Source organism: Dromiciops gliroides, chromosome 5 (genome assembly GCF_019393635.1).
Source record: "Dromiciops gliroides isolate mDroGli1 chromosome 5, mDroGli1.pri, whole genome shotgun sequence".
Taxonomy (NCBI): domain Eukaryota; kingdom Metazoa; phylum Chordata; class Mammalia; order Microbiotheria; family Microbiotheriidae; genus Dromiciops; species Dromiciops gliroides.
This window is the reverse complement of record NC_057865.1, coordinates 244,423,782-244,439,712: the sequence shown is the minus strand read 5'-3', so window position 1 is coordinate 244,439,712 and position 15,931 is coordinate 244,423,782. Positions and strand designations below refer to the sequence as shown.

General features: G+C 40.0%; 1 protein-coding gene across 1 annotated transcript in view; it reads right to left on the bottom strand.

The window, feature by feature from the left end:
- The window catches only part of TPH2 (tryptophan hydroxylase 2), a 134,281-nt gene that overhangs the window by 70,964 nt on the left and 47,386 nt on the right, over window positions 1-15,931 (bottom strand). The window contains exon 7 of the mRNA XM_043967865.1: window positions 14,428-14,563. Within this exon, the coding sequence (XP_043823800.1) occupies window positions 14,428-14,563 (136 nt within the window). The remainder of the gene's footprint in view (window positions 1-14,427; window positions 14,564-15,931) is intronic.

The window sequence follows — 15,931 nt, the reverse complement described above, 5'->3', positions numbered from 1 at the left end:
AGACTCCCTGCTCCCTGCCTGTTGGTCCCTCTTCAGCATCCCTGACAGGTAATCTGTCATCCTCTACTTGAATACCTCCAATGACAGGGAACTTACTCCTTCAACAGATAACCCAGGGGGCAGCTAGGTGGCGCTGTGGATAAAGCACCAATCCTGGATTCAGGAGGACCTGAGTTCAGATTCGGCCTCAGACACTTGACACTTGACACTTACTAGCTGTGTGACCCTGGCCAAGTCATTTAACCCTCATTGCCCCACCAAAAAACAAAAACACAAACAAAACAAAACAGATAACCCATTCCCTTCTTGTACCTTTTTATTTGTTTCCTTATATAGCAGAGATGATTGTGGAAGCCCTGTTTCTCTGAACTGGGGCACCCCCCCCCCCAAAGCTGGAAATAAGCACCAAGATGCCTGCCCCCTAAACCAGAGGGCATGTCCAATTCTTTGATGTGAAATATGCATCTTGCTTGGAATGGTGCAACAGCTGCTGGTAGTAGACCTGTAGGAAGTTGTTTTGATATTCCATGCCCTTCCTTCAACAAGAAGCCGGACATTGCAGTCCAGCTGACCTTGGCATGCATATCCAGTTCCATAGAAAGTGACCCAGTCTAGCAAAACAGGGGTTCCATTATTCACCTCAAACAAATTGGCCACTCTGTAAATCCCACCTCAGGGTCAAGTTTACTCCAAGGGTTCTTAACCTCTGTGTTTATGTCATAGACCCCTTCGGCTGCTTGGTGAAGTCAATGGACCCCTTCTCTGAATAATATTATTAAATAGATAAAATACAAATTATTACATAGGAAACCAATTATATTGAAATAAAGATGTGATTGTCTTCCCACCTAAGTTCACAGACCCCTCCCCCGAAATCTATTCATATACTCCTTGGGGATCTGTAGTCCCCAGGATGAGAGCCTCAAAGGGGGTCTACTCCTTCTTCCAAGTCTTTTAGATCCATTATAGAGTATCCTCAAAGATCATCTTTGCCTCCAGGACTGAGAGATGTGTATAGATAGGGGGAAAAAAACCACAAAATAGCATCCAGGGTAGAAAGGGCTATCTATCCAAGGCCAGAAGAGCCATATACTTGAAACCTTGGACTGACTTCACTTGAGTTCATTGAAATGAACACAGTTTGTTTAGCCCCACTTAGCACAGTGCCAGCGGCCCAGCTGCTGGTTACCGCTCGGGAAGTAGTCCATTGGCAATATGCATGAAGTATCCCTCACAACTGGACCACTGAGTGTCTAATTAGAAATGGGTTCTGACCAGGGAGATACTTTTGCTGCTTTATTCCACTAGATCTTCTTTAAAAGATTCAATTATTCAACCATAATTACACCTGTCAGCACAAACTGTCCCCAATCTCTACATCGGCAAACTTTCCTCTTTTCAATTCTACTCAGCTTTTATGCATTTTCCCCTGAAGAATGCTCCGACGTCTCTTTTTTTTTTCCTCAACACAAAAACATTCTTGTTCGGTGAAAATGCAGAACCTTTCAAAATTGTTAACGCTGTAAAACATCGTGTCTCCTTTTCAAAAAAAGAAAGCTATGGATCATATCAGACATCCAACCTTTGCTGCCTTAAATTGGAATCTTTTCTGATAAGACCCGTGTTTAGATTTCTAAAGCCTACCGAAAAGAGACTTTTTCTAAGTCTGGGCAGAACCCCTTCAGCAATTGCCTGAATCATTCGAAGAAAGTTGTGCTAAGTTGGCCGCCAGCAGATAATGGACCTGGCTGTGAAGTTCACATTAAAGACGAGCCTGGCATTTTCTTCCTCTTATCGCTTTTCAAAGATGGATCCTCACACTGGGTTGAATGACTCCTTTTTATTTTCGTGGTCAATTAAAGGCTTTAAAAGGCATTGGACAAGCATCGAGCGCTTGCTTGCCATCCCAAATATTCCCGTCTGTCTTTTAAAACACATTTCCATAGGTTTTGTTTGTTTTAGATGATACCGAAGCTGACACTCTAGATAAATCATAAAGAGGTGGAAAAGAAAAGAGATGAATGGAAAGGAGAAAAGAGAGTTCGTGAGGATGAAAAGAAGCAGGAGGATGACTCCGGGAGGGTTCTGTAAGAGCATCTAATTGGGGATAATACAGAAGGAAAGCTAACTAGGGAATGACTAGGTTTGCCTTTATCATGCTGACTAGAGCACGCTCCAGGCGTTCATTTGGGATTGAAATGGGCTTGCTTACACTCTGGTTTCAGTCTGCTCTTTCTGGATGCCTACTTCACAGAGGAATGTGGAGTTTCTTCTGTCTGCATTGATGCCAACGTGCTAGAAAACCTGGCTCTTCTGTGTTAGTGTGCAACATTAGAATTGACCTGGGCCTGCGGTTTTATCAGCCTTGGAGAGTTGAAAAGAAAACCCCCTCTACCAATGCATATCTGAAACTGTTCTGCTGCTAAGTAGCTAGGTAGCACAGTGGATTGAGTGCTGGGCCTGGACGCAGGAAAACCCGAGTTCAAATCTAGCTTTAGACATTTACCAGCTGTGTGACCCTGGGCAAGTCATTAACCTGTCTGCCTCAGTTTCTCCAACTGTAAAGTGGGGATAAGAATACTACCTATTTCCTGGGGTGGTTGTGAGAATCAAATGAGATAATAATTATAAAGTGCTAAGCACAGTACCTGGCATATTCTCTGTTGTTATTTAGTTGTTTCAGTCATGCCCAACTCTCTGCGACGCCATTTTGGGGTTTTCTTGGCAAAGATATTAGAGTAGTTTGCCATTTCCTCCTTCACTTAATTTTACAGATGAGAAAACTGAGGCATACAAGTGACTTGTGCAGAGCCACACAACTAGTAAGCATCTAAGGCCCGATTTGAACTTGGGAAGATGAGTCTTCCTGATTTCAGGCCCAGCACTCCATCCACTGTGCCGCCTAGCTACCTTTATGTGCCTGGCACGTAGTAGGTGCTTAATGAATGCTTATTCCCTTTCCTTTCTCTCCTTCAACTTATAGTTCTAGAGCAAGAGAGAGAGAGAGAGAGAGAGAGAGTGTGTGTGTGTGTGTGTGTGTGTGAGTGAGTGTTGGACCTCCTTGGCAATCTGGACCCCTTCTTAGACTTACTGTTGTTTGTCCTTCATTCTCAAAGAGGACCATGAGGTGATGTCATGACGTGCACTGAATTGGATTTACGTAAAGGAGGGCTGTGCAAGGTCACCAACCTCACTCTCTCCTCCAGAGCCATCTGGGTCCAGTGGCAAAATAAACATCAGGATGACTGGAGATGGCCTTGGATGTTTGAGGCAAACGACTTGCCCAGGGTCACACAGCTAATAAGTGTCACATATCTGAAGACAGATTTGAACTCAGATCCTCCTGACTCCAGGGCCAGTGCAGTGACTGTGTCACCTAGCTATACCTTCTTAGAATGATGCTTTTAAATGTGTAAAATAATATAATAACAATAGCTAGCATTTGTATATTGCTTTTAAAGATTTACCAAGTACTTTAAATATATTACTCCATTTGATCCTTACAACAACCCTATGAGGTACTCACTATTATCATTCTCACTTTACATATGAGGAAATGGAGGCAAATGAAGATTAAACAACTGGCCCAGGGTTACACAGCTATTAAATGTCTAAGGCAAGATTTGAACACAGGTGTCCCCGAATTCAAGTTCCTCTTTCTTTTTCTTTTTTTTTTTTTGCACAAGTTCCTCTTTCTATACACTGCAGAATCTCACTGCCCCTAGGATTATCAAAAAAACCCCAATCCAATTATGTTGAAATATGGTTATTAAGATATAGTTTAGAAACTAGTTCGTGGGCCCCAGGTTAAGAACCTCTGTTTTGGAGAGTTGCCTGTGAGGCTAAGTGACTTGTCCAGGGTCACACAGCTGTTATCTGTCAGAGGTGAACTTGAAGCTGGGTATTTCTGCCTCCAGGCTCTCTATCTACAAATTATACATAAATACTCTTGCAGATGTCTTTGCCAGGATGTGACCCTTGGGAAAATTCCAAATGGAACCATTGATTTCATCCTTTAGGCTCATACCTGGGCTTTACGAGGCTACCAACTCTCCTTTATCCAGTTGGCCTGGCCTGGCCCTGCCTTTCTCTACAGCTCCCACAGAAAGATCTCAGCCTGGCCATGTATAGGAACATGGCTGGTAGAGGTCCAACCTCATACTGAATCAGAGAAAATCTTATAAAAGATTCTTCAGTATAGCAGAAAGAGTGCTTGAAGTCCAGAGACCCGAGTTCAAAACCTGACTCTCTTACCAAGAGAAATTGCTTTCTATTATATTAACAACCCATTATTAGTTAGGATCCAGGCTTTTTATTTCCTCATTTAGGAACCAGCCCATGTAGGTGTCAGCCAGTCTCTGAAGGACAAGGCTGATAGATGAAACTGGCCTAATCCTTGGGGTACCATGCTCCTCAATCTTGGGCAGGACCCCAACCAACTAGTAGACCTTACTTCCGTTTAAAGCATAAACAGAATCTAATCTAGATGAATTCTTGCCCTGAGGGAATAAGCCCACGTCCTTGTACCCTTCCATTGGAGTTTAGGGTGACCCAGCTCATGAAGGAGAAAACCAACCAGAGTGGTCTGGGTAGAGATGGGTCCCTTTGTCCAGATTGCTGGAGTGGCTGAATCTCATGATCAAGCCACGTTCTCAGCAGAAGGAGCTAAATAAAAACTATTAGCCCACCATCTCATTGTTTGCCAACTGTCATAGACACCCCATTTTCTAAAAGGAATATTAAGGTTTCTAGTTTCTTCATGACTTTGTCTTTGGTTACTGAGAGAATCCACTGACCACCAATTTATTGATTTTTAGCTAGCCTAATTAATAAAATTGACTATTAATTACCCAGAAACTCAGTCTCCCGGGTTTTTCATTTCTCACATTACTTATTATCTGCGGGTGTGTGACTTTGGGCAAATTGTCTCACTTCTCTAGGTTTCACGCTGTAAAGTGAGAAAGTTGGACCAGCTGGCCTCAGGTCCCGCCCAGCTCTGATTCTGTGACCAACAAAATAAAAGGCTAGCAGGCTGGTTGGTTTGTTGTTTTTTCTTTAAAAAAAAAAAAACAAAACAAAAAAACACCACACTCCCTATCCTGATTGCCTTCAATGTCTCATCAAATAGTATTTATAATTAGTCTCTATATTTGGGGATTTACTTGCTCAACCCTGACTCCTTTTATGAATATTTTATCGCTTAAAGAATGATGGAAGAGAGTATATTCATATATGTGTGTGTTTATGTGTATGTTCATATGTATATATGTGTGTGTGTATGTTGTATATGTACATGTATATTTATGTGTATGTGTATACATGTATATGTAGGTGGAGGTATGGGTGTATTTTGTGCATGTGTATGTGTATGTATGTATATGTATGTGTAGGCATAGGTATAGATGTATATGTGCATATATAGATGCATATATGTGCATATTATGTATGTGTGTATATACATTCTATTAAATCAGATCTGTGATTTTATTGGAGTTGGGAACTCCTACAGTGAAAACTATCAGTGTAAAATAATGCCTGCTACTTGCTCTGCAACTTATAGGCTGAGAGAGTATTTGAGAGTCATTGAGAAGCCAAGTGAATAGCCCAGTCACCCATCAACTATGTATTTAAGGCAGGATTTAAGCCTGGGCCTTCCTTATTCAGAAGTCAGCTCTGCATTCTGAGGTGTCAAACAACCTCTGCGGGGAGCCTCCTGAGTCAGAGTGCCGGGGAAATATTTAACAAAATAAATAAAAATACAATAGACCATAGATAACATGTAGTTTTCTAAGTCAATATGCTGGTGGGCAGGGATCCTTACAGATGGTTAAATGGCCCTGTTTCTATCTGAGCTGGATATGGGGGGACTTTATTCTGCCTCTATAATATGAATTATGATACAGGGTACCCCAAAGATCTTAAGTAATAAGCAGTAATAAGCTTTAATAAGCTGAAAGCCATACTATTGTTGTTGCTGCTGCTGCTGCTGCTGCTGCTGCTCTTGTACTTGTTGTTGTTTGTCCTTCATTCTCAAAGAGGACCATGACATCAGGAGGTGATGTCATGACTTGCACTGAATTGAATTTAAGTGAGAGAGGGCTGTGCAAAGTCACCAGCCTCACCCTCTCCTCCAGAGCCATCTGGGTCCCGTGGCAAGATATATATCAGGATGACTGGAGATGCCAGATGCTTAAGACAATTAGGGTTTAAGTGACTTGCCCAGGGTCACACAGCTACTAAGTGTGTGAGGGGAGATTTGAACTCAGGTCCTCCCAACTTCAGGGCCAGTGCTGTAACCATTGTGCCACCTAGCTCAGTTTGTCATCTGTCAAATGAGCTAGAGAAGGAAATGGCAAACCACTCCAGTATCTTTGCCAAGAAAAGCCCAAATGGGGTCACGGAGTCAGACACAACAGCAATAATGTTGTACCAACATTTTGGGAACACCCTCTATTATTTGGAGATATTGCTCCAACAATGGTGAACTCTAGTGAGTCTGGCCCCTACTCACCCCTGCCGGTAGACTCTAAGAGGCCTAAAGTCTGCCAACTGCTTCACATACCTGACCTCATTACACTAACCCTGTAAGGAAGATACTACTGGTGATCCCCTTGTTTATTTTTTCAGATGAGAAAATAAGACAGTGAAATAAAGGGGAACACAGCTAGTGGCTATGACTGGTAGCAGCAATAGTATCCTTCAGAGAAACTGGATACTTATTAACAGCAGTTACCCTTTCAGCACGAGTTAGAGGCAGCACATTATATTGGCGAGTGTTATAGACAGAGACAAAATACCTGGGTTCAAGTCCTGCCTCTTTCACAGACTGGCTATGTGACCCTAGGTAGATCACATAACCTCTCTTTGTCTCTGTTTCCTCATTCATAAAATCATAATAATCATACAGTAGTACCTGCCTCTCAGGTTTTATTACAAGGATCAAATGAGATCATGTCAGGTACTCTTATTATTAATGACATTCTCCAAACACAGTTAAATTTAGACTGTGCACACTTCTTCAAATGATCCTCAGAAAATTAATCTCAAGGTACCAGAATTGGAAAGAACCTAAGACATCCTCCAGTTTAAACTTCACTCATGCCTTAACTCATTCTTCAGGCTTCTCCTCTTCACCAGCTGCCTTCCCACTCTGGAGAAACTTCCCCACTGGAATTCCCCTCTCCTGACTGCTGACTCTCTTGCTGGGATCATTATTTCAGAAGAGGTTCCAGCCATGCTTCCTCTCATCAATTCCTCAATTCACACATAGGATTTCTCCTCACGAGTTCCCTTGACCCCTTGTGGGTATCCTTTCTCCCTTCTTTCCAATTTCCCTACATGTATTGTCTTCTTCAATTAGAATGTAAGCTCAAAAAGGGTAAGGATTGTCTTATTGGCTTATATCTACATCCCTAAAGCTTAACACAGTACCTGGCACAGAATTATTTGTCCTTCCGATAACATCAGGAGGGTGATGTCTTGACTTGCAAATGATTTAAGTGAGGCAGAGCTGTGTCAAAGTCACTTTCTCCTCCAGAGTCATCAGAGTCCAGTGGCAAGACAAAGACCAAGACAACTGGCAATAGCCCCAGATGCAGTGTGAGACCTTGGTCTTTTTAAGCTAAATTCTTTCCCAGGTCTCAGTTTGTCTGAGTCAACATCCATTTAGCAATCAAAGGCTAAATAAGAATGGAGGCAAAAGATGACCTAGTTTGGTTTCTCAAAAAAAAAGATTAATAATCATCTATCATCTTTCTATCATTTATCTATCATTAATCTCTTACTCCTTATTCAGAGTTTTAAGATCATGATAGCTAGAAAAGTCAGTGAAAATTAAGCTTCTAAATTAGCTGGGGATAATCCCCACCACTCCATCTAACCTCTCAACACACACATACAAACACACACACACACACGCACACATGTGCACACATACATATACATGCTGGACAAATCTTGTTTACATGATCGATATAACAAACTCTTTTCATTCTCATAGATTAAGAATGGGAAAAATAAGTGAAAGTCATGGCAAACTTTTATGTAGATGGAATAACCAGTCACCTTAAATATTCGAATGGATATGTGAGCTTGTCCATACAGATGGTCCTTCCAGTGATCTAGATTACAACCCATCCATGCCTCTAGATGGGTAGAGGCAACTAAGTAGAATAATGGACAGAGCATTGGTCTTGCAGTCAGGAAGACCCGAGTTCAAATCTTGTATCACATACCTCCTAGCTATTGATGCTGCTGTCTTGGCCTCAATTTCCTCATATGTAAAATGAGGGAATTTGACTCAATGTCTGCTAAATCCCATCCAGCCCTAGACCTATGAACCTATGATCTAGCCTGTCCATCTTGTACAACATCTATTGCCATAGGAGAGATCCATCCAATATGGTGGAGGCCTTCAACACATCCTCCTACCATCAAAAAGCACCAGTGTAGATAGAGCACCGGCCCTGGATTAAGGACTACCTGAGTTCAAATCTGGCCTCAGACACTTGACACTTACTAGTTGTGTGACCCTGGGCAAGTCACTTAACCCTCATTGCCCTGCAAAAAAAAAGAAAGAAAAAAGGAAAAAAAGCACCAGTGGAGCACTTAGACTATCTACCTGTCATCTCTCACTCTTGACCCATGCCCAGTCCATCTTCCCTTCCTATCACACATTTCCCTGATTGAGGTAGAGTCACCTATATGTTGTAATTTGAAGAATGTTAGAAAATTCCACAATCCATTCCTTTGGGTTAACAAATGTCCAATTTCAAAATTAATTCTTTAAAAGGGATGTAAAACAGTAAGTAGTTACCCATCAGTTGCGCCTTGGTATAGAATAGTATGTCAAATTACCATCCTCCTGACTACAGGCCACTTGTATTGGGAAAGGTAAGAAAGGAAGACAAATCTGGAAGCTTAGGGCTCTGCCCATGTAAGTACGTCAGGCTAGATAACGCCCCATTGGGGAAGAAAGGTCTATGCCCAAGCCAGCTGAAGGAAGCGTTACCCAAAAGCACTCTTGAAAACAGGAAAGATCATAGAATTTCAAAAATGGAGAGGACTTCAAGAGGTCATCTATTACAACCCCATACCTGTGCAGATATCTTCTAAATGGGAAAGGAAATATAATAGAAACATTTGGTTTCAAACTGTATAGGTTTTAAATAATTTATTACTCTTTTTTCTTATATGATATCTTCCATTAGAGGATTTGAATTCCTTAAAGGCATTCAGAAAACCAAGGTCTTATCATCATTTTTAAGAACTTTAGAGAATATTATGACTGAAAACATAGAACTTGACTCTATAGCTAAGGCATCTCTATGGCTTTATGAGAAACATCAGCCTTTAAACGGAGTTTAGTTGGTGCTGAGTAAAAATGGATCTCTTTTGTATTTATATAATGCTTTTCTTCAGGGGAGATTGAAGCATTATTTCATTAATCCTCACACTGGGAGGCTAAGTAACTTGCTAACGGTGGCACAGAAAGTTAATGGGAAAGCCTGAATCTCCTTATGTTCTCTGTCCATTAGGTCTCTTGGCCGGAGGTTATGAGCTCTTCCCTCATACCCAGCAGTAACAGTTGGCTAGGACAGAGAGCCGCCTACAGTGAAGAGGCCTTGGTGCTTCTCATGCCCAATGTGATTTCTAGAATTAGGGGTGGCCGGGTTTTCTTTTCTATTTGTTGTTTTTAAAACATGTCCGAGTGTCTCCATGGTTTAAAGGAAAAAGGTTATTCAATGAAATTAGGGGAAAGCTATAGACATAGCATAGCCAGATTTCAGCGAAGCACTGGACAAAGTTTCTCGTGTTCTCCTTGGGGACAAGATAAAGAGAGGTGGGCTAGACAATAGATTGTGGTAGGTGGATTAGAGAATGATTAATTTATTAATGACTAATGCTCAAGTCTCGTGATTAATGTCAACTTGGAGGAAGGTCTCTAATGAGAATGTCACTAGTATTTGTCCTTGGTGCTGAACTGGGTAACATTTTTATCAATGAGAGGAGAGTGAACCAGCCTTTGAATGAAGAAGACCTGGGTTCAAGTCCTGCCTATCACACTCGGTGGCTATGTGACCCGTAGCAATCATTTAACCTCTTAGTGCTCTTAGCAGCTCTCTAGGAATATAAATTGTAGAGAAGGTATTGACCTGCCCGGATGTAGGAATTCACTCATCCAAGAATTCCCTATATCAATGAGATTGCAGGTCCATTCTTTGCCGCTGTCCCTATCCTATCAATAACTCAAAGAGACAGCATAATATAGTAGCTAAAGACTCCCCCTTAAAAATCAAAAAGACCAGGATTCAGGTCCCACTTCTGGCACTTATGTGCCATATGACCCTGGATAAGTCTCATAACCTCTCTTACAATCAGTAACTCTTTAAGACTATCACAAAAGAGCTGTTGGTCTATATTGCTAGGAGAAGTTTCCTTATTGAGAGCTTTTGATACCAATGAAATCACAGGTTGAGTCTATTTTTTTAAAAATTAATGCTGTGAATGAAGATGTAAATGGCATATTTATCAGGTTTATACACTGGATGTCAGGATTATTATCTAAAAAACGATCATAGATCATAGAACAAGGGAGTGAAACTTAATAAGGTAAAGAACAAATCCCATATTGATGCTATTCAGGGGTAAGTCACTTACCCCTGTTTGCCTCAGTTTCCTCATATGTAAAATGAGCTGGAGAAAGAAATGGCAAATCATTCCAGTCTCTTTACCAAGAAAACCCCAAATGGGGTTACAGAGAGTCAGATGTGACTAACCAACTAAACAACAAAACCTATTTTTACAACTCTATTTATTGAAAGCTTTAATATCTAAAAAATATTCCTTCCAGATTTGAAAAGAGAAAAGTGAAATTCCAAAAGGAATTTGTAATATATAATGTTACAAATATGTAATGCCAACTTATTCTTATTATTGTTATTGTCACCACTCCATTCTCACCTCTTTGTCTTTTGTTTTAGCACCTTTGTTTTAGCTCTGCCTCCGTAACAATAGTTCAGTAGATAAGGACAGTCACCCAATAATAGAGCATAGTAGCTGGGGCAGCTAGGTAGCACAGTAGATAGAGCACCGGCCCTGGATTCGGGAGTACCTGAGTTCAAATCCGGCCTCAGACACTTAACACTTACTAGCTGTGTGACCCTGGGCAAGTCACTTAACCCCAATTGCCTCACTAAAAAAAAAAAGAAAGAAAGAAAGAAAGAAAGAAAGAAAGAAAGAAAGAAAGAAAAGAAATAGAGCATAGTAGCCAAGTTGTAACACAACACATGATGGACCAACTTTTGTACTGGTGTCAGACTGAGAAAATAGAATTTAGTCTCAGAGATAGAGCCTGTGAAAGTCAGGGCATAGGACACACATAAGAATTAACCATATGAAAAAAGATGGTGGTAATGCTTCCTAAAGTATTCATAGAAGTCAAAAGCTTAGAGTTTTACTACGACTTTTTAAGCTTTCCTCTTAAAATTATATGTTTGCTTCAAAAAAAATCTTATTTCTTGGCCTTTTTTTACTTCTTCCCTACATACCTGCTGGCATAATAGCACATTCTTATGATGTGCCAGTTATTAGGAGCTACATAACAAAGCACATGCTACTTGTCAACAAAGCTATTTATAGCCCCCTGGCTTAGACTTAGTGGTTACCTTTTTCTTACTCTGAGAAAAGTCCTTTGAATACTCAGTCTGCCCTAGGAAACATTTCTTCTTGGAGTGTCTTGGAGTGCTATAAGTAACCTTTGTTTACTATGAAAACAGTTCCACTAAAACACAAAATGATTGGGAAGCAATGTTGTTTGTGGCAGGGACCCATGTAGCCAGTGAGGCTTATATTATTTAACTGCGGCAAGGAAAGGAAATTTGAAAAACTAAGCTCTAATCACAGACCCATTTCTCACTACCATCTAACACTGAATGGGTTAAAAACCAGAATGAAATCAGAGGAATTTATTATTAATACAAAAAATGAATAAGTTCAGTGGCTTGAGAAATAATGAATAATGGGTTAGAGTTCAGTTAAATATCAAATATTCAAGTCAATGGACACCCATTGAGACAATATGGTATATTGGAAAGATTGTTAGACTTGGAATCAGAGGACCCAGGTTCAAATCCTGATTCTGTGACTTACTACCTATGTACTCTTAGGTAAGAAAATTAACATCTTTGGACTTCAGTTCTTCATCTATAAATGTAAGGATTGGACTAGGTGACCTTTAAGGTCACTTTTAGCTCTAAATCTTTGATCCTGTAGTCCTATAAAAGCCCAAAAAAGCAGTGAGTGGCATGATGGCATCTCTGTGAGTCATATTTATCTGGCTTTCCCCTGGTAGTCTTCATGAACAAACCCAGAAACCTACGACATGGATTAAAATACCATCTCATCAGAAGCAGTGTTGCAGAGAGAATGACTTGAAGTCAGGAAATTTTTGTACAAGGTATACAAACCCTTTAAGGACCATTTTATATGGGGTCATTTGACAATGAAAAGTGTTTAAAGGAAAATATATTAATTTTCAAATGACACACGATATTTCTAGTTATAGATGATCATTTTGATACCTAAAAGGAGTAGAAAGAGAACTTTATTTTAACTTATACTCTTGACATATATAAATGAAGACAAACAACTTTCAGACAAGATTCCAAAAATTTTGGAGAGAAAATTGTCCATGGTATAAATATAAAGACTCATCTCTTTGTGAATGATATAAAACGATGCTTTGCTTTGTGGAAGGCGTTTAATCTTGTAAGTTTTATTTATTAAAAATTAGAGATATAAGTAAAAAGAAAACATTTAAAGGACAATGCAGAAATGGATGGCCATGTTGGAGTCTTCAGAAATACATGTGTGATGGAAACCTCAAGTCATTTATTTATGACTGTTTTATAACTAGAGAGGGTAAAATGAGAGAGAGGGGGGGAGGGAGGGAGGGAGGAAGGGAGAGGGAGAGAGATGATATAAATATTTTGAGACTGTGGTATGATTTTTTTTTTTTTTAGTGAGGCAATTGGGGTTAAGTGACTTGCCCAGGGTCACACAGCTAGTAAGTGTTAAGTGTCTGAGGCCGGATTTGAACTCAGGTACTCCTGACTCCAGGGCCGGTGCTCTATCCACTGCGCCACCTAGCTGCCCCCCTGTGGTATGATTTTAAAAGGACTATTGATTTGATGGACAAAATTGAGAGAGTTGTAACTTTTAAAGCAAAAGGTAAATTATTAAGTCACAGGAGGGTCTCATTTAAGACACTGAAAGAAAAAAGAACCTAACATAGGAACTTGAAGAAAAGAATCAGGAGGGCTGCAAAGCTGCTCTGTTTAGCCAAACAGGAAAAATATACATGAAAAAAATTAATGATAAAAGTAATTACATAGTAAATGCCACATAAATGTCACAGATCATAAGTACTACAAGTATTCTGTTTTTGTTTTTTTGTGTTTTTTGCAGGGCAATGAGGGTTAAGTGACTTGCCCAGGGTCACACAGCCAGTAAGTGTCATGTGTCTGAGGTCAGATTTGAACTCAGGTCCTCCTGAATCCAGAGGCGGTGCTTTATCCATTGCGCCACCTAGCTGCCCCCTACAAGCATTCTGTAGAAAGAGAGTTTGCTGTGGGCTGGAGATGTCAGAATAGCCTTCTTGGAAGAGGTGGGGATTAAACAGAATTTCAAAAGATTGATAGAAGCAAGAGAAATAGAGTAGAATGAGGAAGGCTTTCTAGATGGAAGGAAATTGAGCAAAGGCACAGGAAAGAAAATATGCCCAGCATGTTAAGAGTACAATGGGTGGGGGCAGCTAGGTGGCGCAGTGGATAGAGCACTGACCCTGGAGTCAGGAGTACCTGAGTTCAAATCCGGCCTCAGACACTTAACATTTACTAGCTGTGTGACCTTAGGCAAGTCACTTGACCCCAATTGCCTCACTAAAAAAAAAAAAAAAAATTAAAAAAAAAAGAGTACAATGGGTAAAGCAATAGGAAATAAGATTGGAGCAGTATAACAGAATCATAGAATTCAAGGTTGAAAGGGACACTGGGGACAACCAATACCCAACTAAGATTCCACCCTACAACATGCCCACAAAGTGGTCATTCAGCCTTTGCTAGATGCTTAAAGTGAGAAAGGAAATAAGTTGGTGGCATATTATAGAGGCCTTTGAGAGTAAGGCTGGAGAGTTTGGACTTTATTCTTCAGATATCCAGGAGCCATGGAAGCATTTCCAAGAGCCACCACAACCATGTAGGCGAGTCTCATTAAAACCTTAGAAGCAGGACAATAATCTGTTTCTATAGAGACAAACAAGACTTGGCCTCCCACCAGCTCCAATCATTTCAAGAATACGAATCACTGAACAACATCTCCTTTGATGGTTCAGAAATCTAGTTCTGATCTTGAAATATGAATACTCACGGTTCTGGGGTGTAGAGTGGATCAGAGCCATGTCTAACATACTGAGTGCAGTGGAACACTCTATAAGCCAATCCAGCTAGAAAGTCTCGAGGAGATAGGTACCCAGCCACTGGCCTCACAGTAAAACCAGATCTTTCTAAGGAAACAATGAAAGAAACAAACCAAATATGAACACAATAGCACTTAATGACCCAAGAAAGTGTTCTAAGCTATTCATGAAAATGTCATAGGGATCAGATGTGATACTAAATGTTATATAGAATAACATGTCATTTGTAGCCACCAAAAAAAAAGGGATCTTTAATTAATCAAACACAATCATGATAATTTGTTTCCAGAAAGGCAGAAGATCTATTAATAAAAAAGGTCCAAAAGTACTTAAGAACTCTCCAAAACCAAATCCAATGGGGAAATTTGCAAATGTGAAAGAGGAAGTATCAATCCATAATTATATTTAGAGTAGAAGTAGGAGAACAATATACAAAAAGGTTATAATAATTTAAATGAAAGGAATGCTAAAAACCAAGTCAAATGCTAAATAATTATGATTATTGATTGCAACCCTAGAGAAGAAACAAGGAAATGTGCCTCCTTTCAGAAGAGAGGCGAGAGACAACAGGGGTCAGACTGTCATTGTGCCTATTGGTTTTCTTAATTGTTATAAGAGAGAGCTCATGGAGATAGGGGAGGGGTGGATCTGGAAAAAATTACTATATAAAAACAAAAGGCATTAGCAAAACATTTTAAATGATACTTACAAGGTATCACACGGAATTTTTTTATTACTGCCTAAATGTACATTTTGCACAAAAGTATTTCAATTTTCTTTGATGACTCTGTAGCAAGCTACAGACTAGTCTCAACTCAAAGTAACCTTTTTTAGCATAATGGGAACCAAACTCTTCTCATCCTCTACAATTACAATTTCTTTTATATTTAGGAAAACAATCCTATTTATTTACACATCTTTTATTGCTATTTGCTTGATTCTGAACATAAAAATCAATGTGGCTTCTTTAGCTTCAAGTTGGAAAAGCAAAACCATCAGAATACAATTTTTACAACCTGATTATAAAGTATTTTACTTTGCTGTTATGCCATAATATAGGACATATTCATGTCCCCCATGTGTATAGAAAGATGATAATATCTCTCTAGCTCTCTCTTTCTATTTTCTATTCTCTCTGTCTCTCTGTGTGTCTCTATCTCTTTCTCTCTGGGTCTCTGTATATGTCTGTCTCTCTATGTCTCTGTCTCTTTCCCTATGTCTCTCTGCAACTCTGTCTCTGTGTATGGCTCTGTGTGTGTCTCTGTCTCTCTATACCTCTGTGTCTTTCTCTGTGTGTATTCCTCTGTGTCTCTATCTCTGTGTGTATCTCTGTGTCTCTACCTCTCTCCCATTCTCTGTTTCTCTCTCTCCTGTTTTTTCATCCCCTGATATCAGCTTTGTAATAGGCCTCCATTCTGAAAACTTCTGCTCATTATAAGAGAAACTTGAAAGAGA